Genomic DNA, 27352 nt, shown 5'->3' with positions numbered 1-27352 from the left:
TGAAAACTACAATGGTCCCTCACAATTAGAATACTTAAATATCTACTTAACATAAACTAAAATGAAAGACCTTTCGTATTCTACTAATACACAGCAAGAAATAAAAATACCTACATAAGTCAATTTCACCAATCTCCGTTTTAAAATAAGTCAGATGATACATAAGTGCTTAAATAATTCCCAAGATAAAGTCAGCTCCTAAACATGTTCAAAAACCTTATGGAAGGTGAAAGTACTCACTGGGAGATAAAACCAATTCTTCTCTCCCCAATACTATTACTTCTAACCTTTCAAATTTAAAGACACAAAGTATTGTAGTTTGGACCAAATGGCACTTAAAGATAGGTTTATAATGAAATACAGTTTAGGAAGAAACAATCTTATATCTAGTTTCTAAATCCTCTCCTTTCCTTTCAGCTGAGTTGCCAACTCTCAGAGGAAACCCACCTTCCCTCCAAATCCCATTCCACTTATGTATGGGGACTTCTCTCCTGGATCTGAAATGGAAAAGGCTGGCACACACTCACCATTCTTTTTAACAGTATCAAGAGTAGGTAAAGCCTTAAGGTACATAAGAGTATATTAATCTAGGGAGTCCTTTTTCTTAAACCACAAATGTCCTCTACCCATCAAATTTAAAATCAGTGTCAATGATGGCACTGTTTAATACAAGAATATCTAGAGGGATGTGATAGAGCCAATGCTTTGTAAGTAAGAGATGAATATTTTTCAAACCCACAACAAGACAAAATAGGAACTTCTTTTTTTTTTTTTTTGAGACAGATTTTCACTTGTTACCCAGGCTAGAGAACAATGGTGTGATCTCGGCTCACTGCAACCTCTACCTCCAGGGTTCAAGCGATTCCCCTGCCTCAGCCTCCCAAGTAGCTGGGATTACAGGCATGTGCCACCACACCCGGCTAATTTTTTTGTATTTTTAGTAGAGACAGGGTTTCACCATCTCAGGCTGGTCTCGAATCCCTGACCTCAGGTGATCCATCCGCCTCAGACTCCCAAAGTGCTGTGATTACAGGTGTGAGCCACCATGCCCAGCCAGGAACTCTTAATGAAAGCATCTGACTCATTTAACTGATTTTCATTTAACCAGCCTGGGTAGATTAACAGAAGCTTTCCAGGTCGTTGTAAAAGTTAGCTGTTTAAGCCCATGGTATACTAAAGTCTGCCCATTAGTAAGCTCCTCTTCAGTATGGCTATTTATTACTGCTTCCATTGGTTGGTATATGGTGTTAACCAACAGCCAGTTGCGTGTGTTTCCAAATAGATTTATACGAGTTACTATAACTAAGCATGTTAATTCAGTATTACATAAGCTAACAGAAAGTTGTACTGTCCCTGAAAATAAGCTGAACGCTCTGAAAAGACTAAAAAGTTGCTGCTGAATTACTGACAAGGCAAATATTTAAAAACAAGGGAGAAAATAGTGAAAATCTAGAATCCTATATACACTTAGGTTTTCCATAAACAATCAAAAAGTATTTCTTTACCTGTAAAAGTGAAACAAGAAATTATATCCCATGCATTATGCTAGGCAGAAAATAATAACTCCAAACCAGGCACCATGGCTCAGGCCTGTAATCTCAGCACTTTGAGAGGCTGAGGCAGGCGGATCACCTGAGGTCAGCAGTTCTAGACCAGTCTGGCCAACATGGTGAAACCCTGTATCTACTAAAAAGTACAAAAATTAGCCGGGCATGGTGGCGGGTGCCTGTATTCACAGCTACTCGGGAGGCTGAGGCAGGAGAATTGCTTGAATCCAGGAGGTGGGGGTTGCAGTGAGTCAAGACTGTGCCACTGTACTCCAGCCTGGGCAACAGAGACTGTCTCAAACGCCCTCACCCCACACACACAAAAAACAAAAAACAAAACAAAAAACCAGAACTCCAATCTGCACGCTCAAGAAAAAGTAGTGTCTGCAAATTAGTATCACTTGTTGATGCCCCATTTTAACGAACTCTGATTAAGCTAAGTTTAATTAGGCTCTCCTTTTATCCAGGGTCACTGGTTTCACTGGATGAGAGAGCTTTTACCATGATTACACCATTTTGAAAGCATTTAAGGCAATGAAAGTTTCCCCATCACAATTTAACATAAACCAATAAAAATTCCTAAGGAAATAATCTGTCATCTCTAAAAACGACATATTTACAAACAAAGTAAGCAAAACTGTTGTAATACAACTTACCAACAGTGGCTCTAATCAGAGGAGAGGAGTCACCAATATTATTTAAACATTCACTTTTAATAAAGTCTGTTACACCATTTGGGAAGTTCTGAAAGTGTGCTTTCACATTATTCTTCAAGATGAGACCACTCAATGATCTTGTGGGTTCATCTGTAATAAAACAGTAATAGTATTGAGTTTTGAAGTAGTCTTAATTTCAAAATGTGCCGATAACAGTAGTTTTAAAAATACTTATATTCAAAAGTTGACTGACATTCAAACTTGCTATAACCAGTTAAAATAATTATAACTGATTAACAAAAGATTAGTGTATGATTTATAGCTCAGGGTTTTTCAACCTTGACATACTGACAATTATTTGTTGCGGGGTGCTGTCCTGTGCATTTTAAGATGTTAAGTAGCATCATTAGCCATAGATACCAGCAGCACCCCTCCAAATTGTGTTAACCAAAAATGTTTCCAGATAATGTCAAATGTCTTCTGGGGGTTAAAATTGCCCTTGGTTGAGAACCACTGATTTAGTTTGAGTTAATTTAGTTTACATATATGGCCACTGTGCTTGAGCTTTATTGTTTCCTGATATAAACATCATTATAGAGCTGGAAGTATTAGTCATTAAAAACATCCAATTTTTTTTTTTTTCGTTTAAGGGCTGGGCGTGGTGGTTCATGCCTTTAATCCCAGCACTTTTGGGAGGCCAGGAGTTCAAGACCAGTCTGGCCAACATGGTGAAACCTCGTATCTACTAAAAACCCTCAAATTAGCCAGACATGGTGGTGTGTGCCTGTAATCCCAGCTACTTGGGAGGTGGACGCAGGAGAATCACTTGAACTCAGAAGGCAGAGGCGCCAAGATCATGCCACTGCACTCCAGCCTAGGCGACAGAGTGAGACTGTCTCAAAAACAACAAAAAATTTTTTTGAAATCATTTTCCTCCAATGTCAAAAAATATAATATTGGAAAAATTAAGTGGACAAAGAATATATAAGATCATCTTCATGTAACAAATATGATTGCTGTTAATTTATATCATGTTTTTCATTTGCCTCTGAACTTAAAAGCAAAAAAAAAAAAAAAAACTCCAAAAACATTTAAAGAGTTTCCTAAAATAAGTTTAATCCATAGATAGTATTTACAAAATTTCAAAAAGCAACTTAATACTAGCAGAACATAACTGATGGCTTTACCAGTTGGCATCAACACCAACAATATTAGCAATAGCTAACATCTTCATTAAACACTGCTAAGTGCTTTCCAAATGGCACTGCACTTAATCCTTACAACTTCATGAGGCAGGTATTATTCATTCCATTGCACAAGTGAAGAAGCTAAAGACTTTGAATCATTCTTCAGTATTACCCTCCTCTCAAAGGGCTATAAGATGAAGAGCTGGTGTATTGAAGAGAATGTTATTTTAACACCATTGTTTTACCTGTCTTCTTAAAAAATAATATATTCCAAGCTTGTTCTAGTTAGTGTGATGTTCCCAAACTCTGACTGGCACTGAAATCTTCAAGAGTGAAGCACATGTAGAGGCAAAAAGAGCATTTTCTCTGCACACAACTCCGCTCAGGTCATCACAGCACTATAAAACCTTGTATGTCATCATTTAAAAACTACTTTCCATTTTCAATTACAACCCATTCCAATGAGTAATTTAAAAGGAAACAAAACATATTTTTAAATTCTCTTAAAAGTTAAAAATTGCCATGAAATAAATGAAGTCAGATATTTAACTTCTTCAAGCAATAAACTTGCCTTAAATTACCTGTTAATAATTCAGCCATATAATTATTTTATTTATTTATTTATTTTTTGAGACGGAGTCTCGCTCTGTCGCCCAGGCTGGAGTGCAGTGGCCGGATCTCAGCTCACTGCAAGCTCTGCCTCCCGGGTTTACGCCATTCTCCTGCCTCAGCCTCCCGAGTAGCTGGGACTACAGGCGCCCGCCACCTCGCCTGGCTAATTCTTTGTATTTTTTAGTAGAGACGGGGTTTCACTGTGTTAGCCAGGATGGTCTCGATCTCCTGACCTCATGATCCACCCACCTCGGCCTCCCAAAGTGCTGGGATTACAGGCTTGAGCCACCGCGCCCGGCCCATATAATTATTTTAAATGGCATGACTTCGTTTACAAGAAATATAGCATATTGTTTTTACCATAAAGGTTATAAGATGAAGAGTTTTAATAAACCACAAAATGAAGTGAAACAATTCAATATGAGAAGTATATACTCTCTTAAAATCCATTTTAAAAATTCAACGACTAACGATTTCCTTTGTTTTAAAAAAATTAAGACTATTTCAGTGGACCCTCAATTTGTTCATTTGCAAAGTGAGAGAATTAGAGCAGCTGATCTGAGGGCTCTTATAGATCAAAAATTTTACTCTACAATTCAGTGATAAGATTGCTAAACAAGCATTTTTCATTTAAGATGTTACTTGTATTGCTGCTTTAATATGAACGGCCATGATGCAAAGGTTTTTTTAAAACAGAAAACTACATGCAGCAAACTTGTGTCCCAATCTTCCCAGGGAAAAAAAATAAATGCATAAACGCAAGAAGAAATATCAAGTGTTATACCAACGTAAAACTACTGCATCCTTGGAGAAACTGCATAATGAACATAAACACATTTTAGGTTCAAGAAAATCTGAAAAATATCCTTTCCAACATTTTATGGTTTTGTAATTAATGCTCTGTGAAAGCAATGGCTTCCAAACTCTCTTGCCACTACTGAACAAGTTGTATGTTTGTGTTTTTTTAAGTACTTCTGAAGCATCCCAGGCTGGGGTGCAGCTGCACAATCATAGCTCACTGCAGCCTTGACTTCCCGAGCTCAGGTGATCCTCTCACCTTAGCCTCCTGAGTATCGGGACCACAGGTGTGTGCCACCATGCCAGCTAATTTTTTATAGAGATGGAGTTTCACCATTCACTATGTTCCTCATCTTGAACTCCTTGCCTGAAGCAATCTTCCTGCCTTGGCCTCTCAAAGTGCTGGGATTACAGGCGTGAGCCACCTTGCCTGGCCTGAAGTATCCTTATATTCCAAGAAAGAGCCACCTTGCCTGGCCTGAAGGAAGTATCCTTATAAGAAAGCTTCACTCAAGAGTATAATATTGCAACAATCCTAACATTTAGAATGTAGGATGAGAACATGAGAGTGGACAGCTTAGTGAAAATAAATAAAAATTTCAAATAAAACAATTACAGATTTTAAAAATCCATTTATAAAATCTTAGTAAAGAAACAAACAGGTTGATCACAAACTGTGTCAGAAAAATTTCTATATTAAGAAGCAATGTATCACAAATATATTTATCAAACTAGGAATATTAATTGCTGAAAGAATTCTTAGTGTCTTAAAACCTAGACTTACGAGTTCTCGATTTTCTATTGTGTCCTTCATTCACAAATTAAAATCCCCCAAAATTAACTACAAAATCAACTGAAAATAATTCAAAAGAAATTGCTGTGTATGAATTATGAAAATCTGAATACAGGATCAGTGAGATTTTTACTACACATTAACACCATTAACCTGTCAGAATTTGGAGCTAAAACTTTACAGATGGTCTGGTTGTCTAAAACTTGTTATTTCCCAATTCCAAGAGCATGGATTTTATTAATTGCACCATAGCTTCTAAAACACTAATCACTGAATAGGGTACAGTGCTTTCATTTAGAGGCCAAACAGATGCTCAATAAATATTTAATTGACTTCTAGGTGTCCACAATGTTTCAGGAAGGGAATACCCAAATAATGCTACCAGAAACAACTCTCACTACAATGTAAGCTCCTTGAGGGCAGTGAGTTTTGTCTGTTTTGTTCACTTTTCTCTCCTGAGCCTGCAAATTGCATGGCAAAGAGATGGTGCTCCATAAATATTTATGAAATAATGTCTAGTGGGATACATTATGTATTATCAGAAATAATCAAATGACCATGTTATTTAATAATCAGACTACTCAGGCTTTAAACTGTCATATAAATAATTTAAATTTAAAATTAAGAGTCATGAAAAAGTTTCATGTATACTGTTAGAAGTTTCTTAAAAACTTACAAAAGCCTACTTATGAATAGAATGATCCCACTTTCTGCTAAATAATTTTAAAATAGTATGTGGCCATATAAGAGCAGAGAAGGACAGAATTCAAGAGATCAACAATAATTATCTCTGGAAGATGCAATAATTTTTCATTTTGATTATATGACCTTTCAATTTTTTTCTACAATAAACACACATATATTCAGTTATTAAATCCTACATTCAATCTTTGTATTACAACCTTTGTTATATCCATCTATATGTATGGAAGCAAAACATTAGACTTTGCAACAAGTTTTTTATCTGCAAAGAATTAAGTAACTTATTATACAAACACCCAATTAAAAATGAATGCTGGCTGGGCACAGTGGCTCACACCTGTAATCCTAGCACTTTGGGAGACTGAGGCAGGCAAACCCCCTGAGGTCAGGAGTTCAAGGTTAGCCTGGCCAACAAGGCAAAACTCTGTCTCTACTAAAAATACAAAAAAATTAGCTGGATGTGGTGGCGCATGCCTGCAATCCTGGCTAATAGGGAGGCTTAAGCATAACAATCGCTTGAAGCCGGGAGGCAGATGTTGTGGTGAGCCAAGATCGCACCACTGCACTCCAGCCTGGGTGACAGAGTGAGACTGTCTGTATACATAAAAACAGGAATGCTTATTAAGCATGTAAATATTGAGTGGTATTAACTAAGACTGTTCATCCCACATGTATAAAGCACATGGTTACTACAAAATGAAATTATTTGAAATGAATAATTCTCAGTACATTTAAATAGGTCTTAAAGAAACTTTAGTTATCAATGCAACTCCTACTTACCTTCAGATTTTAATTTTGTAAGAACAAAAATCAAGTAGTTGTTAAAGTCTGGATATTGATTAAGTTGTTCCAGTTTCTAGAACAAACAGTAGTTAAGGAAACTTGTCTGTGTAATCTCAGTGAGAAATTAAGCGTTTTTAATGTAACAATCAAGGATCTCTTTGGTGATATTTTCAGTCCTGCATTTTTTTTTTAACTAAGGCTAAGAATATCTTATCAAATCTATCAACGTGCTATTTCAAAAACACACTGGTGCTTGCTAAACCTCTTAGGTGCTTTATGGCTGAAATGTATCAATTACATGCAATACAACATAAGAAAGTGCCAGCTTCAGCATGCTCAATATAGCAAAAAATATTCAAAAAAATTCTTAGATTTCAACTTCAAACCACTCTAAACAGAAAGGCATTTAAGTAAAAAATGACAAAAATAAAAGCATTCCAAGTGAAAACAAGTCTCTCAGAGTTAAAGATCATTTACAGAAATTAACTTTATAGAATAACTTAAAAAAAAACTTTTCAGACTCATTTGTTCTTTAGAATCCAAAAAGATAAAGTGCCATTTATGCACCAGGTTATATATCTTACCATAAGGTCAGCATTATGAGATTATTGCACTACAGTTGTACAATTATTCCCCTCATCCCCAAGATTTAACATTTCCAGTGACACCAACTTGCAGGTATTTCATCGCTATCAGGAGGCAGCTGTGACAAAATGCTCTATTACATCTTTCTTCAAGCCCTGACTCCCAACCCCTAACTAATATGCTTCCCAATTGTGTTTTACTACACAGAAAGATTAAAATGTTTTTACCCAACAAACCTAAACTTCTGATTAAATCCATGAATCAAACTTCAGCAACTTTATTAGCTATTTATTACATACTTGAATACCCTCAATGTTTAGGGGTCAGAATGTAAACGAACCAACAACATAGCCTCTAGTAAAATTCCAAAGTGTAACCACTTTCTCCAACCCAGACAGTAATTCTTGTTTCAGTGAATGGCCAAGACTAACAGCATGCTGATATGCCGATGAATTTTTCAAAACTATTTCCTGATAAGGTTTACCTTCTTACAACTTGAGCTACATCTCTTTATCCTATTATAGTGGTCTTTCAAAAAGTACTCAAAAGCCTATACGAAACAATAATTAAATATATTATCTTCTTAGGAGAGACAAAATAAGGTACTCTGAAACAGCAGTATATATTTTTAGCTGAAGTAGTTTTCCTCTCACAGCAACAGAAAGTTGTTCTTTCTCAGAGACATGCTAAGTTCCAGGCACACGGAAGAAACTGTAATTGACTACCAGCCCAAGCACAGTACTGAGCATCTGACGTGCCTAATAAATGTAGACTGAAACAAGAAATTATGATATATGGTGCCACAGAACAACTGCAATGCAGGACTGAGCTTAGCTAATTTAAGAAAGTAGTAATTGTATCATATAATACCTGTAATTAATCAACTATCAACTTCTATCATCCCTAGAACTATGACAACACAAATTAAGACTAAGCCATAGCAGGGTTTACAAGACACAAACGGCAATACACTCCGAAACTGTTCTTTCCTCAGTATACTAGAAGTATCCAAACAAAATGGCTTTAAAAAATCCAAGCAGATCTAAATCATTATCCCTTCCACTTTTAAATGGGAAGTATTATATTAACCAAGAAGGTACGTACTAATTTTATCTATTGAAGGTTTTAAGTTACGGCAATGCAGTATTTCTGCGAAACCCTCGGGGTAAATAACTTCATCTTTATAGATGTTTTGAATATAAATAAACTCAAACACGAAGAGCTTACTTACCAAACTCCATATTAAGTAATTTTGCTGCTTATTGACAATAAATATCAAGAGGCTTTTCTGCAAAAAACAGTAGACTTAACTTCTTTAGGCTTAAAAGATCGGGGGTTAAAATATTATTCATGATATAATGAGTGAATGTTTCCTTTACTGGATCCATTAAGAGCTCTCCATTTGAGCACGGTTTAGGGCACTACAGAAAGCATACCTAGTTGAGTTTTGGTTCTCTTAACCTTTTCTGTCTGTAAAACCGTAGCAACAGGATCACTACACCAGCACACTCGGTAAAGACCTAGATAATTGTGCAGTCAGCCTCAAGCCAAAGCTTTAAAAAGAAAATCTCATTTGGGTGACACGGAGCTCGCAACAGGTGTTAACACCAGTAACCCCAGGGTGAGGCACAGAGACCCTTTCCCCCCACCTGTAGGTCCCCGGCCTCTTTAGGGCAAGGACGTGGGAAAAAAACCCCAGGACCCACACAGCTGCAGTTCAAACCCCGCGCCAGCTCCACCCATTTCTGGCCAGTCAGGCGGCGAACTCCGCCGCGCACAGAGCGCCCTCCACCCGGCCTCCCGCTCGGCCCGCCGCCCCCACCCGCGGGGCGCATTGTGTGGGCCCCGGCCGCTCCCGCTCGCTCGCTCCCTACCCCCGCGGCAGGTCAGCGGCGGGCGGGGACGTGGCGGTCCGGCCCGCGCACATGTAGCGATCCCGGGCGGCGGCCGGGGGCCCCCGCCTCCCGCGGGCCGGAAGCCGGGGGCCTCCGCAGCATGAGCCCCACGCGGCGGCGCCCCCGGCCCAGGCACCAGGGCCGCGTGCGCTAGTCGCCCGGCAGGGGTAGCGACGGCTTTCCCCGCGCGCGGACCCAGGCAAAAGGCCGGCCTCGGAGAGCGGGGGAGGGGCAGAGGCGGGGGCGACTGGAGCCCCCGGCCGCCGGGAGCTGGGCCGCAGCGCGGGGCGAGCTGCCCGGGTGGCGGCCAGGCCTCGGAAAGGATACTTGTTGCACGGTTCTCTGGATGGTGGTGTCTGGGGACTGGGACTCCTTCAACAGCTGCAAGATTTGCTGAAGCCCTTGCTCGTCAGGTTTCCACTCATACTCCATCTTGGTTTGCTGCAAATAAAGCCAGACACAGGAAGAGACGGAGCAAATGTTACTCACGGTGCACAGGCCCGGAGGCTTCCCGCGCGCAGCGGACCCGTTCTCCCAGCCACCACAACCCCAGCGCTCCCCAGACGTCGCGGACCTGCCTGGGGTGCCCCGAAGGAAGTCTCGGACAGTGAAACCCGGCGGAACTGCTCCTGGCAGCCCGGCCGCCAACGTCTGCTGCTGCTGCCGCCGCGGCCGCCGAGCGCAAGCAGCCGACCAGACTGAGTCACCGCGAATTTGCAATCTGGCCCCAAGATCCGCTCACGGGAGCCCCCTGGGTCCTAGTGCCACGCAGTTTTCTCCAACCCAACCCATCTCTAATTCCGTCCAGAAGATTACTACTGACTTAAGGGCTAATAAAAAGTCAAGTCCTTATCAAAACCCATGCGAAACACCTGAAGAGATCTGTTTTTGGTATATTATTTTACATACACATGGCGAATTAACGCAAAATGATTGAAATAGGGTAAAAAGGTGGTTAATTTCCCTGACAGTTCAGCAATAATTAGAAGCAATAAAAATGTTTACAATTCAATTTGATATATAAAGCACTAAAAAAGTCTAAAATATTGATGCAGTCACAACCCACATCTCGAAAACCATTAAATGCAACATCTGCAGAACCTGACTAAAAAAAAATGTATTCCCGCATAAACTTCAACTTTTGAACTCCTATTAAGTGAAATAAATTCCATTATGAACTAACTACATTCCATAAGTAAGGACTTTGGGTCGAAGAAAATACAAGAAAAATAATGTAATTTTACAACTGGGTAGTGTTTAATTCCATTAAAGTATTTTCACATACTACAGTTTCTCATTTGATTCTCATTACAACCTAGTGAGGTATTATTTGCCTCGATGTGGCAACTAAGGCGAAAAAAGATCTGAGCAAACAACCACACTTAATCAGTGAAGACTGAGACATGAATATAGGTTTTTAAAGCTACTATGAGTTGCATCTGCTACAGTCAACTGAAGCTATTAATGACATTTTTCACTAAAACTAAATGCTTAAAAACAACAAAATGTAAGTATGAAGCATGACTTATTTGTAAAAATCAAACAGTTTGATAAAGGAGAGGATTTTTAACATGAAAAGTCCCTTGCTAGTAGGTTTTAGACAAACTACTACCTTTTCACCTCTCTAGTTAGCTTTTTCTTTCTTTTTTAAAATGCCTTTTCCTCTCTCTTTCACTCTTATTTTTCTGCTTAATATCCTGTAGTCTGACTTTGCTCACCAAGTTCTAATGACTTCATAAATGGCCCAATCTAATAAACTGTTCTTTTTTTTTTTTTTTTGAGACGGAGTCTCGCTTTGTCGCCCAGGCTGGAGTGCAGTGGCCGGATCTCAGCTCACTGCAAGCTCCGCCTCCCGGGTTTACGCCATTCTCCTGCCTCAGCCTCCCGAGTAGCTGGGACTACAGGCGCCCACCACCTCGCCCGGCTAGTTTTTTGTATTTTTAGTAGAGACGGGGTTTCACCATATTAGCCAGGATGGTCTCGATCTCCTGACCTCGTGATCCGCCCGTCTCGGCCTCCCAAAGTGCTGGGATTACAGGCTTGAGCCACCGCGCCCGGCCAAATAATAAACTGTTCTTAAAAAAAAAACCCAAAAAAAACCCACCACCATCCAGATATACAATGTATTAATGCTGTAGTGTTTTTATTCTAGTCTTCATTCTATTTTTTATGTACATTATATTTTATAATAATGGGACTGTCCTGTTTCTTGCCTGACTTCATATATCATTAAATATTTATTGAAAATATTTCAATAAAAAGTTAATAGTATTCCATTGTACCACTATGTCATCATTTATTTTTATATACTTTTATTTGATACAATATAGACACAAAATTGTACAAATGATAAGCATATAATCCATAGATGGATTTTTACAAAGTGAACCCATCTGTGTAACCAACACCCAGTTCAAGATAGAGATCGCTGAGTATGAAGAGGTTTCTTTTGTGTCCAATCCCAGCCATCAACCCTTCCCAAAGTAATCCCCAGTATAATTTCTATCACTATAGATTTCTCCCCTTCCCTCTCTTAACTTCAGAAACTTTTAAAAAACTACAAATATTATAATAAATCAAACAACATGGTTGTATAAGACAAGTTAATTCAATCCTATCTCCAGGCTTCCTAAAGAATCTGTTTTATCAGTTTTATGTGAATCTTTCTACAGTCTAATCTCATATATATGTTTTCCTCTTTTTTTTAAAGATCATCCTCCATACTACACTAATATTAACTCTACAATGTTTTTTACACATAATATGACATGGCCATAATTCCAGGCCAATACACACAAATTTAACTCACCTTTTAATAGATGCACATTGGTCTTGAGAATGGATACAGCATAATTTGTTCAACCATCTCCTGATTGGCTTCCAGATTGCTTCTACTTTTTTGCCACTACCAACAACACAGTAAAAAAATTCTTGTACCAATGTCCCTACATAATAGTGGCAACCTGGCAGGGTTATTAGGCCAAAAAGTATGTGAATTTAAAAATTTTAAAGTTACTACCAAATTATTTTCCAAAAAGTTATACAATTCACACATGCCAACAATATGAATGTTTTCTTTATCTCCACCAGCACATTCTTTGAATTTTCATGAAGCTAACCAATGACAATTTAATTTCCCCTGATACTAGTGGGGGTGGGGAACTTAAAGTCTGAGCCTTAGTAATATTAGAGTTGGAGCTGCTACCAGGCATACCCTACCTGCTGAGGTGACATTCAGATAGCCCACTTAACCCCCTAGCTGCCCTTTTATTTTTTTATTTTTTTTTATTTTTTATTTATTTATTTTTTTTGAGACGGAGTCTCGCTCTGTCGCCCAGGCTGGAGTGCAGTGGCGCGATCTCGGCTCCCTGCAAGCTCCGCCTCCCGGGTTCACGCCATTCTCCTGCCTCAGCCTCCCGAGTAGCTGGGACTACAGGCGCCCACAACCGCGCCCGGCTAATTTTTTGTATTTTTAGTAGAGACGGGGTTTCACCGTGGTCTCGATCTCCTGACCTTGTGATCCGCCCGCCTCGGCCTCCCAAAGTGCTGGGATTACAGGCGTGAGCCACCGCGCCCGGCAACTGCCCTTTTAAAGAAGAAACTAAAACAAGGGACCAATAGCAGTCCAGTCTGAAAGGCATCTTCATTATCACATCCATCCTGAGGATGGCTGCACCATAATATCAGGCCAATAGCGTGCTTCCTTCTTTATTTCTGTCGTCAAATAGGGTTTTCTTTTCAAACAGCTTAGTATTAAGAACATTTAATTCGATCAGCCTATGATGACAGAATAGGTGTTTCCCCACACCTTACTCAAATTATCTGTAACAAAAGGCTCTTAAGAATATTTGATTCAGATAACTGCTTGGTAAGAGATCTTAGGCCACTTTGAACTTTTCTATCACATCTTTTTAAAAATTGTGATAAAATCTACATACATAACATATACCATTTTAAGTATACAGTTCAGTGGTATCTATCTCCAAAACTTACTGTATTTTAAAAACCATTAAAATAAGGAAGAATCTTATACCCTGGGCTAGCCAGACATTACAGGGTTAATTAGATAACATCTGAAGTACTTCAAGCTAACCAAGGACATTAGGATTATTATATGAAGTAGAAATCATTTATTTAAATAGCAAACTACATTTATATTAATTAAATAGAATAATTAATCAATCCAATCAATATTGGATTTTCTTATAAAATTTAAATATTACCTGGAGTATTCTTTTTGCATGTTGAAGGCTCAGCTTTCTAAATGTCTCAAAAAAAGGAAGTAGTACTTCAAATTTCGCTCCTTTAGATGATACCCCATACTACACTAATATTAATTTTACAACTTATGCCTGATTGGCCCATGACATTCAATGGTGACCAAAAAAAAAAAAAAAAAAAAAGGCATTTAAACAAGCCAAAATACAGTTATTTGAAAAACAAGATAGAAGACAGCCCTAAAATAAAAAGTAGCCTGCAAGTGGTGAGTTACTGTGATACCATTTTGGACTTCCAGAAGACTAGAGCTTACTTATGAGTAAGTTTTTAACTTAAATTTACATAAAAATTTTGAATTTGCTACAGCTCAGAATCATGTGAGGTAAAGAAGCCGGATTGGCTGAAAAGAAAGTAAAAATATATAGCATCTTCCTTGCTGGATACTCTGTAAAATATAGTTTAAAAAGCAGACTGGAGATGTGGACTCAACTGACCTACGTTTGAAGTCTAGTTCTTCCACTTGGTAGCAGTGAAAACCTGGGCAAGTTAATTCATCTGAGTCTTAGTTTCCCAACCCTAACATAGGAATACACTACCTCTGTATGCAGATCATAGGTACCTGGCACACAATATATGTAATTTGAAAAATAATAGTTAAATGAAAGGCTTTCTAGCATCTGCAAGATAAAATATAACTTCTTTTCATGGAAGAAGTCTCTTCATGATCTGGTTCATTACCTTCAGGGACATTTTTATCTATGACTCAACCTCCAACTTTATGCTCCATCATCTTTTCCTGCACCTCTCCTACCTCTGAGCCTTTGCATAGGGATTTCCTGCTGGGAACGCCCTCTTTAAACCTGACCAATTGGCAAACTCCTTCTCACTCTTTTTTTTTTTTTTGAGACGGAGTCTTGCTCTGTCACCCAGGCTGGAGTGCAGTGGCGGATCTCAGCTCACTGCAAGCTCCGCCTCCCGGGTTAAAGCCATTCTCCTGCCTCAGCCTCCCGAGTAGCTGGGACTACAGGCGCCTGCCACCTCACCCGGCTAAGTTTTTGTATTTTTAGTAGAGACGGGGTTTCACTGTGTTACCCAGGATGGTCTCGATCTCCTGACCTCGTGATCCGCCCGTCTCGGCCTCCCAAAGTGCTGGGATTACAGGCTTGAGCCACCGCGCCCGGCCTCCTTCTCACTCTTTAGAGCTACCCTCATTCACTGATTTTCCAAATATTTATTGAGAGTCTTTCTTGGCACTATGATTGATACTGGATACTATTTCTCTTCTGTGTCATTATTCCAAGATCTCCCCACAAGACTTAAGATTATTTTTCATTACAGATCTATGGTTTATAGCTATTTCCATTCTAGAAACTGTCATATTGTATTATAATTATTTCTAGGTCTGTCCTGGCAATAGATCACAAGTTCCTTGAGAGCAGGGACAGTGTCTTTTCACTCTGTTTGCCTAGCAGAGTCTGATTCAACAAATAATTGTTGAATAAACGCTATTGTTGTTGCTATTAATTCAACTGAGTAAATATTAAGTTGAACAACTACCATGTGCTCAGTGAATTTTGGAGATTCAAAGATAAAATATAGTTTTAATCCCCACTAAGTTCTCATTTGGTGAGAGAGGCAGATGAGCTGTCAATGAATGAAGTACATGATAAAGTACAATAGGAAAAGAGAAAAAAAGCAAATACATTCCACCAGGAGAGACAGATGCATTTTCCTCTCATCTAGCTCAATTAAAATTTTTTCCATCTAATTTCAACTAAATTCAAAGTTAGATGTTTCCATCTATATGCTGAATCACTATGAATGTGAGAAATGTTGCTATTAGTGACATCATTTCCCAAAATGGTAAACAACTCTTGGTAAGGATCCAAACAAAACAAGGTACAATTGTCCTTCAATAACATAGTAGTTTTGTTTTTTTGTTTTTGTTTTCGTTTTTGTTTTGAGACAGAATCTTGCTCTGTCACTCAGGCTGGAGTGCAGTGGTGCGATCTTGGCTCACTGCAAACTCCGCCTCCCAGGTTCAAACAATTCTCTTGCCTAAGCTGCCCAAGTAGCTGGGATTACAGGTGTGTGCTACCATGCTCGGTTAATTTTTGAATTTTTAGCGGAGACAGGGTTTCACCATGTTGTCCAGGGTGGTCTGGAACTCCTGACCTCAAGTGATCTGCCTGCCTCAGCCTCCTAAAGTGCTGGGATTATAGGTGTGAGCTACCCTGCCCGGCCATAATAGTTTTTATTCCTGGAAAATTCAACATATATTAAAACTCTGCAAAAAGTTCCATGTGTATATGTAAAATTGAGTTAGGCTCTTGGCTCTGATATCTATAAACAGATTTATTACACCTTTGTGATTATCTAATGAGACATTTACAAGTCATACAAAACTAGGACAATTCTTCATGGTGAACATCTAGCACCTCTCAGCCCTGCCCAGTAAATGACAAGAGCACCTCCCAGTCACTAGGACACCTCCAGAGAGCAGCACTGCCTCAGTGGAGAATGACTATGGCAGGGAAAGTACAAAGGGCTGTGAAGACATTATGCTAACCCAGTTAAGAGGTCAGGAAAGGACTTCCTTGAGGAAATGACTCTTTATCAGAAACCTAACAGGAATTACCAAAAAGCAAAAGTGAGGCTGGGAGGACCTCATAGATGATGTTAGGAAGCTTGGACTATTTCTTAAGGATAATACAAAGTTTGTGAAAGGGGTTTTAAATTGATTAAAAAACATGATCAAATACAAGTCTGGAAAAGAATTAATCCTCCTAGAAAGCAAAAATGGTGAAGGAGAGGTTCATCTTTTGCTCTATAGCTTCAATATTATGTTAATTTTTAGAATGTGTCATATTTCAATAAAATTGATTTTTAAAACCCATCAGTTTGCAATGAGGGCAGGAGGAGCCATAGAAGACCTAACTGTCCAATCCGCACATAAAATGAAATTACAGTTTGTTAGGGGAAGGGCAGTCATGTTTCACAGAGAACCAAGATGCTACCAAAAACTCTGGTAGTTAAATATTGAAGACTTAAACACGTGCACTATTTTGTTAGTAATAGTGATAGCTAATATTTTTTGAGTACCAAGCAACGTTCTAAGCACTTCACAACTCTATGATGCTGCCCTATTAATTATATTTTACAAATAAGTACATTGAGGCACAGAGAAGTTACCTGCCTAAGGTTGCTCAGCTAGTAAATGCCAAAGCCATGATTCAAACCCAACTAAACTGGCTCCAGTGTCCAGTCTGGAAGCCCCTGATATACTGCCTTTCCAAAAGAAACATCAATCTCTATAAACTGGCAAACTACTCATAAATACAACCATTTGCATACTAAAGAACATATATTTTGATACCTTTGTGGTGAGGTAAAAGAGAAAAGTAAAATCACACTTCACCATCATAAGTCATAATAGATCTAAAAAAATAGTAGTATGTATATAGTATAATATAATAAAAATGAGATATTTCCATAGCATTGAGTAAATGAGTTAAAAACATTATCAATATAATGTTCACAACACCCCTCTGTTGTAAGTAGGTAGCAAGTATTATTTTTATTTGACAAGCAGATAAATCAAAACAACTTAAGAAATTTGCTGAATGTGAATCAGATATGTAGACTTCCACAGAAAATGTCTCTCTTATACTGTTTTTTTTTTTTTTACAGAAAAATGCTATGATGAGCAAGGACAGAAAAAAAATCAGAGCTATCCAATGATCTAAAAAGAGCATGCTATTTAAAGAATATAAGTATTTAATAAAACTTTTATGAGAAATTGAACCAAAGTTCAGGTATGAAGGGAAAGAAAGAAAAGTTTACAGGCACCTAATGATGCATCAAAATGTTGACAAACTTGTTAAATTATAGCTATCAGTGGAACTAGAAAGTCCTTTAAGAAAGTCTATAGGCTGGGCGCGGTGGCTCATGCCTGTAATCCCAGCACTTTGGGAGGCTGAGGCAGATGGATCGCCTGAGGTCAGGAGATTGAGACCAGCCTGGCCAACATGGAGAAATCCCGTCTCTACTAAACATACAAAAAATTAGCTGGGCTTGGTGGCGGGTGCCTGTAATGCCTACTAGGGAGGCTGAGGCAGGAGAATCTCTTGAACCCAGGAGGTGGAGGTTGCAGTGAGCAAAGACTGTGCCATTGCACTCCAGCCTGGGCAACAAGAGGGAAACTCGGTCTCAAAAAAAAAAAAAAAAAAAAAAAAAGAGAGAGAGAGAGTCTAAAATCAGAGGTTATGGATCAAGAAAGAAGAGAAGAAAATGCAAAACGAACTGTTGAGCTCATATTAGTTGCAGAAATGAGCTCAACTAGATTAGAAGGGCAGGGACCATAACTCATGTTACACAGTGCTAGGCACATGGGTTTTAAATCATCCTTGATTGAGACTGATGGGTAAATCATCTAGTTCACCATTTGAAAAAATTAGGCTAAGACACTAAAATTTTAACTTTCTGGCATTACAAAGTTATTGTCATCTAAGAGCTGAGAGATTAACAGAACACAGAAAATGGAAAATAGGTACTAAGGAAAGTTTGAATAAATGTATTCTTAGAGTGCCTTTTCTGGAAGAACTTTGAAGATGACTAGACATGCTTACCAAATGCTAAAGTTTACAAATCAACATTAAAAAAAGAAAAAAGAGTGTGGTATCAAATTGAGGGATAAGAAGGAAATCTTGGTCTCAAAATTTGACCCAATCTATAACCAGACACTTCCTATACTTTAGCCCATTTAATATTCACAACAGCACTATGAGGTAGATGTTAACTCCATTTTATATTAACCGAGTTTCAGAGAGGTTAAGTAGCTTGCCAGCTAGTATGTGGCAGAGTAGGCATTCAAAACCAAACTTGTGTGATTCCAAAGTCTGAACCATGCCTACTAATAACAGCAACCCTGTTATCATTAATGGGTCCTTCCATATGCCAGTTATTATGTTAAATTCTTTAAATACATGATCTCATTTAATTCCGTGAATATGTACTATGATTATCTCCAATTTACAGAAAAGGAACAGGCTTAAGAGAACTTAAGCTATGTGTCCAAGTTCACACAGTAACGAATAAAGCCAGGACTCAAGCCCAGATGCACCCAACTCTAGAGCCCATGCACTGAACTACTCTACCATATTATTCTCGTTCTGCTACCCCACGAACATGTGACTAACCCTTAGAGAACTTAACAGTGGGCAGACTATGAATGGTCTGCATTATACTACTCTTTCCCTTTCTATTTCATGCATCACCAATAATTCAACAGCTCTCTTGAAGAATGTCTACTTCAGGTCAATCACTTCAGATATGATAACTGCACCTTGCTTTTCAGAGCACAGATTTTGCATTTGTAATGAAAACGAAAGGCTGATAGGAGTAATACCTCCCACACATTTAACTTTTGGTTATCTCATTGTCAGCCTCAAAACACCAACTCCCTGTTGAGTTCTAAAACAGATTTAACCTTCGCAGTTGGTCTCACTCTGCATGTATGTTTAAGCAACTTAAATCAGTGGTTCTCAACCCTGACTGCACATTATAATTACTGGGAACTTAGAGCCAGTTGAGAACCATTATATTAAATCAATATATCTGCTCCTGGCAATTTCCATTATTTCTTACTCTTTAAGCAGTGGTGTTCTAGCTGTACTGGAAATGACAGAAAGCAGAAAAAGAGAACAGAATGCAGGCTGCACCAATTCATATAGGAAACATTACTAATCACTAAAAAAGTCTTTGATGAAAACCAAAACATAAGAACATACTGTTTGAAGTTACACAATAATTTGTACTTCCTAGTAAGGATAAGTACAATGTTTATTTACTTTGTAATTTAACAGTGACAGAGAATGGGTAAGAAGTTCCACTTAAGTTGTAAGACAGAAATGGGAACTTGGGAAAAGTAAGTTTTGGGGGAAGTTTATCTCCAGTAAATAACAACAACACACTAGAAAATTATGATCCTTAACTGGCAAAATATGATTTAAATTTGTATATCAAATCAACTTATCTTGTGAATAACTAGATCTTTCTTCAAATGGCAATATTAAGTCATTCATAAAACTAAACTCTTTTAATAAGCCTACACATTAAAAACCAATTAATCAAAATAATTAGGTCCCTGATTCTCTTAGTATCATAGGATTTATTAATGTGCTTTACTAGGGATTGTCCCACTGCTACATTCAACTGAAGAGTTAGTTTTTAAGTAGTTCAATGGATTACTGTCACTGCCTATTGTTAACCCTAGTCCAACAGTTTTCATTTCTGTGACACAGACTTAAGAAAAAAAGCTTTTTAAAAGTCTTCTTTAAGTATTATACCATGATTATAAATTTCCTTTCAGAACATTGCCAAGTGGTTTTATGTAAACACAGTGCTTAAAAAGTTTCAAAGTACTTTCATATTTTACCTCATTTAATTTTCAGAACTACTCTGTGAGTTGAGGAAACTGTCTCAGTGATATTAAGTCACTTGCCAAAAATTGCTCAGCTAGTAAATGTTAAGAATTGGGTTGGAATGAATGTCTATTTCTGGTCGAATACTTCTACTACTCCAAACTATTCCTTTAATTCATAGTTCATTAAATATGCAAGTACCATCAATTAAAAGAGTAGCCTGTCTTCAAGTAACACTGCTCTACACTGATTATACATTTGCTGATTTATATGATGATATGCATAAAAGGTGGAGACAAGCTGTAGTACTCTAGGTAAAATAATGGCACTGAATGACAAAATATGAGCACCAGGCAAGTTACTAATTATAGCTATACTTACTGAATTTAAAGAGCTGGTAAAAAAGGCTATGATGCAAATAGCCAAATATTTTCCTGTGAAACACATCTGAAATTATAAGTCAATAAAAGGTATGATTCAATATTTTAGAATCCACTTTACATACTAATAAAGTGAGACATACCTAAACAGTTGATAGGAAGCCAAGTTGATAATTTAAAAAAAAATTAGCACATTGGGATAACCGTTATAGCTCATTTTGATAACTACAAGTATACTGTTTTATTGCCGTTAGCTTGCTCCTGAAGTTCTGAAGTGAGAGGGATCCAGAAATGTCTTATTCATGTCCAAAGCTGTCCTTGATTAAGTATAATGTATGGATTCAGTATTTCACATTTTCAAGTGTATACAGAAAAAGGAACATAGCACTGTATTTATTGGTAAGGGTTGAATGAGAAAAGGATCAGAGCAGTTTAGAGAGCAAAATAGGAAGATTAAAAAAAGTTAAGCGGTTAGTAGGCTGATTAACATTAGGTTTTACCTAACCATACATTTCTTCATAGAAATCTCACACACAACAGGGGCATATATTAGTCAAATTTCAGTTATGAAAAGATAGACACAGCAGAAAAAACATTTGAAAGGGAATCAATTTTTACAAGTTTAGTTCCTGAACTGAATCTTGTTCCACATTACTTGTTGCTGGTAAGCAACAAGATGGAGTAGAGGAAGCATGGGTTCTGAGTCGTACATTCATTGGCTCAAACCCCAGTTCTGTTAATTATTGACGCTGTCTTTTTTAGGAAAATTGCCCAATCTTTTGAGCCACAGTTTAGTCATCTGTGAAATGGGGTTGATGAGAAGATTAAATGAGAACGTAAAGTGCCACAAGAGTCAGTACTTAATGTTCATTCCCTACACGCTACACTCCCAACTAAAATTGTCATTAAGACCCAGGTTTACTGATGGCAGTTCGTACCATCAGATAACAATAGGATGAAGATTTCTTAGATTATTTTTGTACAATCAAAGAATATGCATCAAAATGGGCTGTTTAACTTGTCATTTAAATGAACTGATGCTATGGTTTAACGTTTGTATCCCTCCAAAATTCATGTTGAAACTTAATTCCAAATGCGACAGTATTAAGAGATGGGGACTTTGGGAGGTGACTGTCATTGTCATGAGGGCTCTGCCCTCGTGAATGGAATTAATGCCCTTATAAAAGGGCTTGAGGGAATCTATTTGGCTCTGCTGCTCCCCTTCAGCCATGTGAGGAAATAGTGTTGTTCCTTCATCCATGTGAGGATGCTGCAAGGTGTCACTTACGAAGCAGAAAATGAGATTTCATGACACACCTAATTCACTGGTGCCTTGAACCTGAACTTCCCAGCCTCTAGAAGTGTGAGAAATATATTTATATTACTCATAAATTACCCAATCTAAAGTATTTTGTTATAACACAGGAATGGACTAAGACAGAAATTGGAACCAAGAAGTGAGGTGCTACTATAAGAAATACCTAAAAATGTGGAAGTGGCTTTGCAATTGGGTAATGGGTAGACGTTGGATGGTAAAGGGCTATTCTGGTAAGGGCTATGAAGAGGAGAGCTGCATGACATGCCTCAATCCTCTTAGAGATTTCTTAAGTGGTCCTGTCTGTATTGGTAGAAATACAGACAGTAAAGCCTATTCTGATGAGGTCTCTGAGACAGATATGAGGAATATGTTATTGGAAACTGCAGGAAAGGCCATTCTTGTTGCAAAGGGGCAAATAACTTTGCTGAATTGTGTTCCTGTCCTAGTGTTTTGTGGAAGGCAGAACTTAAGAATGATGAAATAGGATATTTGGCAAAGTGTTCAAGGTGTGGCATGGCTTCTCTTGACTGCTTATAGTAAGATGTAGGAAGAGAGAAACAAATTAAAGATGGAATTTGTAACTAAAAGAAAGGCAGAACTTAAGACAAATTCTCGACCTGAATGTTTGATAAGGAGATTAGTACGGACAGAAAGAAGCTAGGTGCTATTTATCAAGACAATGGACAAATGAACCAAAAGGCATTTCAGAGATGGTTGCGACTATCTTGCCTATTATAAGCCCGGAACGCCAGTGCCTTGGGAACAGAATGATTTCAAGGCTCTGCTACCCACATTGTAGTGCAGCACTCCCTGGCTACCCTAGCTGTGGCTCAACCACACCGAGGTTCAGCTCAGATCACCCCTCCAGAGGGCACAGGTGGTAAACCTTGGTGGTGTCTACATGGTGCTAACTCTGCAGGTGCACAGAATGCACAAGCTGTGGGAGCACTGTTACCTCACCTAGATTTCAAAGAATACTGAAAAACCCTGGGGCTCAGGCAGAGCACCATCACAGGGTGGGGCCACTGCAGAGAGGCCCCACTAGGGCACTGCCTAGTGGAGCTATGGTAGCAGGGATACAGCAGAGAGCCTACACAAGGGCAATACCTAATGGAGCTGTTGGAGTGGATCTTCTTAGACTGAAAGAGCCACTGGAATGTAATTCCAGCTTGGGAGAACCACAGGCGGTAGACTCTTAACTCATGAGAGCTGCAGTATAGGTTGTGCCCAGCAAAGCCATGGGGGCAGGGTGACCTGGAGCCTTGGGGGCCCAACCCCTACCCAACTGTATCTGGAAGGCAACACAAAGATTATTCTGGAGCCTTAAGATTTAATCTTGTTTGCCTTCTTGGATCTTGGGCTTACTTGGTTTTGCAGGCTCATAGCTGGATAGCAATTTGCCTCAAGATGAATCGTACTTTGGGCCTCACCCATACCTGATTTAGATGAGATTCTGGGCTTCAGACTTTTGAATTAATGCTGGAATGAGGTAAGACTTCTGGGGCTATTGGGATAGAATGAATGTATTTTGACAGAAGCACATAAATTCTGTGGGGCCAGGGGCAAAATGCTATGATTTGAATGTGTCCTTCCAAAATTCATCTTGAAACTTAATCCTGAATGCAACAATATTAACAGGTGGAGCCTTTAGGAAGTGATTAGGTCATGAGAGTTCTGCCCTTATTAATGGGATTAATACCCTTACCAAATGGAGCCAGTTTGGCCTTTCTGCTCGCCTTCCACTATGTGAGAACACAGTGTTCATCCCTTCTTCCATGTGAGGATGCAGCAAGAAGGTGCCATTTATGAAGCAGAGGGCAAGCCTTCACTAGACATCAAATTGGCTGGACTTCCCAGCCTGTGTAGTACTATGAGAAATACATTTTTATTATTTTATAAATTACCCAGTCTAAGGTATTTTGCAACAGGAACAGACTAAGGCAGGTGATATTCTAAAGTAGAAAAATCAAAACAGAAACATTGGAAGAATAAGAACAAAGAAACAAATGGAAATCAAGTGGTGGACATTAAAGCAGATATGAATTTAATCAGCACAAAAATTGTATAAGGGCAAAAACTAAGTATAGTCACGTGTCAGTTAAGGACAGGGATACAGTCTGAGAAATCCATTGTTAGGCAATTTCCTTGTTGTAGTTAACATCATAGAGTGCGCTTACACAAACCTACACGTTATATAGCCTACTACACACCTAGGTTATATGGTATAGCTTGTCTGCTAGGCTACAAACCTGTATAGCATGTTGCTGTACTGAATACTGCAGGCAGTGGTAACACAATGGTAAGCATTTGTGTATCTACACATATGTAAATATACAAAAGGTACAGTAAAAAAAGCCTAAAAAGATAAAAAGCATAAAAATAAAAAATAAAGCATAAAAAGCATAAAAGATTAAAAAAAAAAAGGTTTATCACTATAAGGGACTTACCATGAATGGAGCTTACAGGACTAGAAGTTGCTCTGGGTGAGTCAGAGAGTGAGTAAACGCAAAGGCCTAGGACAATAGTGTACACTATGGTACTTAATAAACATTTTCTTTCTTCAATAATAAATTAACCTTAGCTGTTACTGTAACTTTTTACTTTGCAAACTTTAGATTTTTAAAAATTTTGACTCTTTTAATACTTAGCTTATAACACAAACACTGTACAGCTATACAAAAATATTTTCTCTTTATATCCTTATTCTATACACTTTTTTTTATATATATATATATATTTTTTGAGACGGAGTCTCGCTCTGTCGCCCAGGCTGGAGTGCAGTGGCCGGATCTCAGCTCACTGCAAGCTCCGCCTCCTAGGTTCACGCCATTCTCCTGCCTCAGCCTCCCAAGTAGCTGGTCACTTTTTTATATTAATTTTTGTTTTACTTTTTAAACTTTTTTGTTAAAAATGAAGACACGAACACACATATTGGCCTAGGCCTGCACAGGGTCAGTGTCATCAATGCCACTGTCTTCCACCTCTGTATCTTGTCCCACTGGAAGGTCTTCGGGGCAATAACAAGCATGGAGCTGTCATCTCCCATGATAACAATGCCTTCTTCTAGAATACCTCCTGAAGGACCTGCCTGAGGTGGTTTTACAGTTGACTTTTAAAAAAATAAGTAGAGGTACACTCTAAAATAACAACAATATAGTAAATACGTGAACCAGTAATAGTTATTTACTATCATTATCAAGTATTATGTATTGTGCATAATCATATGTGCTATATTTTTATACAACTGACAGTGCAGATTTATTTTTACCAGTGCCACTGCAGACATATGAGTAATGCATTGCACTATGACATCAAGAGGCAATAGAAGATTTTCCGCTCTATCATAACCTTATGGGACCACCATTGTATATGTAGTCCATCGTTGACTGAAATGCATGAGTGTAGTTGATGGAGGGTGGACCTCATATTATGCAAAGGGATAGGACAAGAAAATTCTATAGAGACAATCCAAAAGTGGGAAAAAATCAGTGGGAACTAATGTCATATGATAGACATTAGATACCACACAACGAAGAGTTTAATACAAAAAACAGCAGCATTTATTCTGTGTTATGTTATTTTTCTGTTACTGTGATAAAGAAACATTGAGGCTCAACCAAGATTAATGAGACATATAAAAATTCATGAGTACAAAAAACAGAATGAAATGTGAGATGGAAAGGAAATCTGAAATTACACTAGACACAAAAGATAATGTTAATCTGCACACATTAAGAAAGTGTTCAGTTTATAAGCATAGACCCTTAAAACTGAATCTTAGGTTAAAAAGTTTATTTTAGTCTTACAAATAGAGATACTAAGTTATTGGCCAATTGAATATCATGTCCATTCATTCCCCTCAGCCCACAAAATAAAAATTTGTTAACTTACACTTTAACTGTAATTAGAGAATGGCAATCATAGCACCTAAGCTTCGAATGTAATGAGTACTAGACAACATCTATCCAATCCTCTTATTTTAAAAATGGGGAAATCAAGACCCAGAAATCAACATTACAAATTAAGAGGGGCTGTGTGTGGTGGCTCATGCCTGCAATCCCAGCACTTAGGGAGGTAGAGGTGGAAGAACTCCCTAAAATATTCAATTTCTTCCACTTAAAGCAAAAACATCTTGGGACTAGTCTGTCATAATATATATATTATATAATTATGTAATATATACAGTCATGTGGTATATATTTGAATTTTTATCTAATCGATAAATTAATAGATAATATTTTACCTAATTGCTATCCTGATTAAGCTCTTTTATTTTCAAGAGGGGGGATAACTCAAATTCAGATTGTCTAAGAGAAAAGGGGAGGTTTATTTTAAGTCATTCATGGATTAGAAATAGAAAGCCATCAGGAAGTAAGGCAGTTTTCAGCAGCAGGGAGTTCTCTAGGAACTGCAGGGTTGGTACAATGAAGGCTGATGACTGCCATGGGAATTAATTTCCTTCAATTTGAACACCAATGTAAATCTGAGAGCTGACATGCAGGTCTCTGAAAGGTACAAAGTCTAATGAATATACCCAGATGGGTGGAAAGGAAACTGAATGGGAAAAGTAGAGAAAACCCAGAATAAAGTCATCTGCCAGTTCAGGTGTACACCTCTTTATGGACAACAGAATTCCTTCCCCATCTCCTTCTATCCCTCTCCTCTCCTATCTTCCCCCATCTTTTCCAAATTACACTATTTTGTTTTTGAGCACTGACAATCACTGCTACTGATGCCATCAAGGGAAAAAAACACCTCACAACATTCATTTTACTAACACTTTACACCAGGAGAAGATGTAGGGAAAGTGGCAATTTACTCTCCCTATGATGCTAGCGGTATTACTTGGTTCTCAAGACTTGGACATTCCATATCTCAAAGGACCTACAACATCTCTTAGGCATTTCCAGGAGGTACCACTGTTGACAAATATGGTAGATGAATATCTGCTTTATTTGAACGAGTATAAAAGAGAGCTCCTAAAATATTCCAACAAGAAAGCAATATATTAGTAACTTTTCTGGGAAGCTAATATAGAACCAATAGTAGCACATGAAAGAAAATTCACAGGAGGAAATACAACATTAAACAAACATGAGAAAATGCTGAAGCTTACTAGTAATCAAATAAATGTAATAATAAAGTAATGGTTTTAGTCCAATTAGCAAAGATAATTTTGAAATGATAATATCCTATGCTGCTGAGGAGATGAATCAACTTTAACAAAATACTGACGGTAGTATAAAACTAGTATGACCTATAAGAAATAACTCAACAATCTATATTGAGCCATATACATTTTTATACACTTTGTCCTCATGATTACACTTCTGAGCCTGTATCCTAAGAATCCTAAATACACAAAAGACAGTATTATACTCAAAGATTTTATCCCAGGGTTATTTCTAATATCAACAATAAATATATGGCAAATAATATACCCTTCAACTGATGCA

The 27352-nt window shown here is 38.1% G+C and overlaps 1 protein-coding gene across 9 annotated transcripts in view; it reads right to left on the bottom strand.

The window, feature by feature from the left end:
* Positions 1-27352, bottom strand: part of TNPO1 (transportin 1) — a 99124-nt gene that overhangs the window by 56075 nt on the left and 15697 nt on the right. For 4 of the 9 annotated variants that reach the window (XR_010587406.1, XR_012413724.1, XM_005557124.4 and 1 more), the window contains exons 2-4: positions 9886-9999; positions 7076-7151; positions 2204-2353 (exon numbers count right to left, since the gene is read on the bottom strand). Coding sequence is in view for 6 of the 9 variants with exons in the window: in XM_005557124.4 (XP_005557181.1) it covers positions 2204-2353; positions 7076-7151; positions 9886-9999 (340 nt within the window). In the remaining 3 variants the exon portion in view is untranslated. Of the gene's footprint in view, positions 1-2203; positions 2354-7075; positions 7152-9885; positions 10000-10132 lie in introns of all 9 variants that reach the window. The other 5 variants (XR_012413723.1, XM_005557125.4, XM_073993608.1 and 2 more) reach the window with 2 other exon arrangements.

This window comes from Macaca fascicularis, chromosome 6 (assembly GCF_037993035.2).
Source record: "Macaca fascicularis isolate 582-1 chromosome 6, T2T-MFA8v1.1".
Classification (NCBI taxonomy): Eukaryota; Metazoa; Chordata; class Mammalia; order Primates; family Cercopithecidae; genus Macaca; species Macaca fascicularis.
The sequence above is the reverse complement of the archived record's forward strand: the minus strand, read 5'-3'. Positions and strand labels throughout refer to the sequence as shown.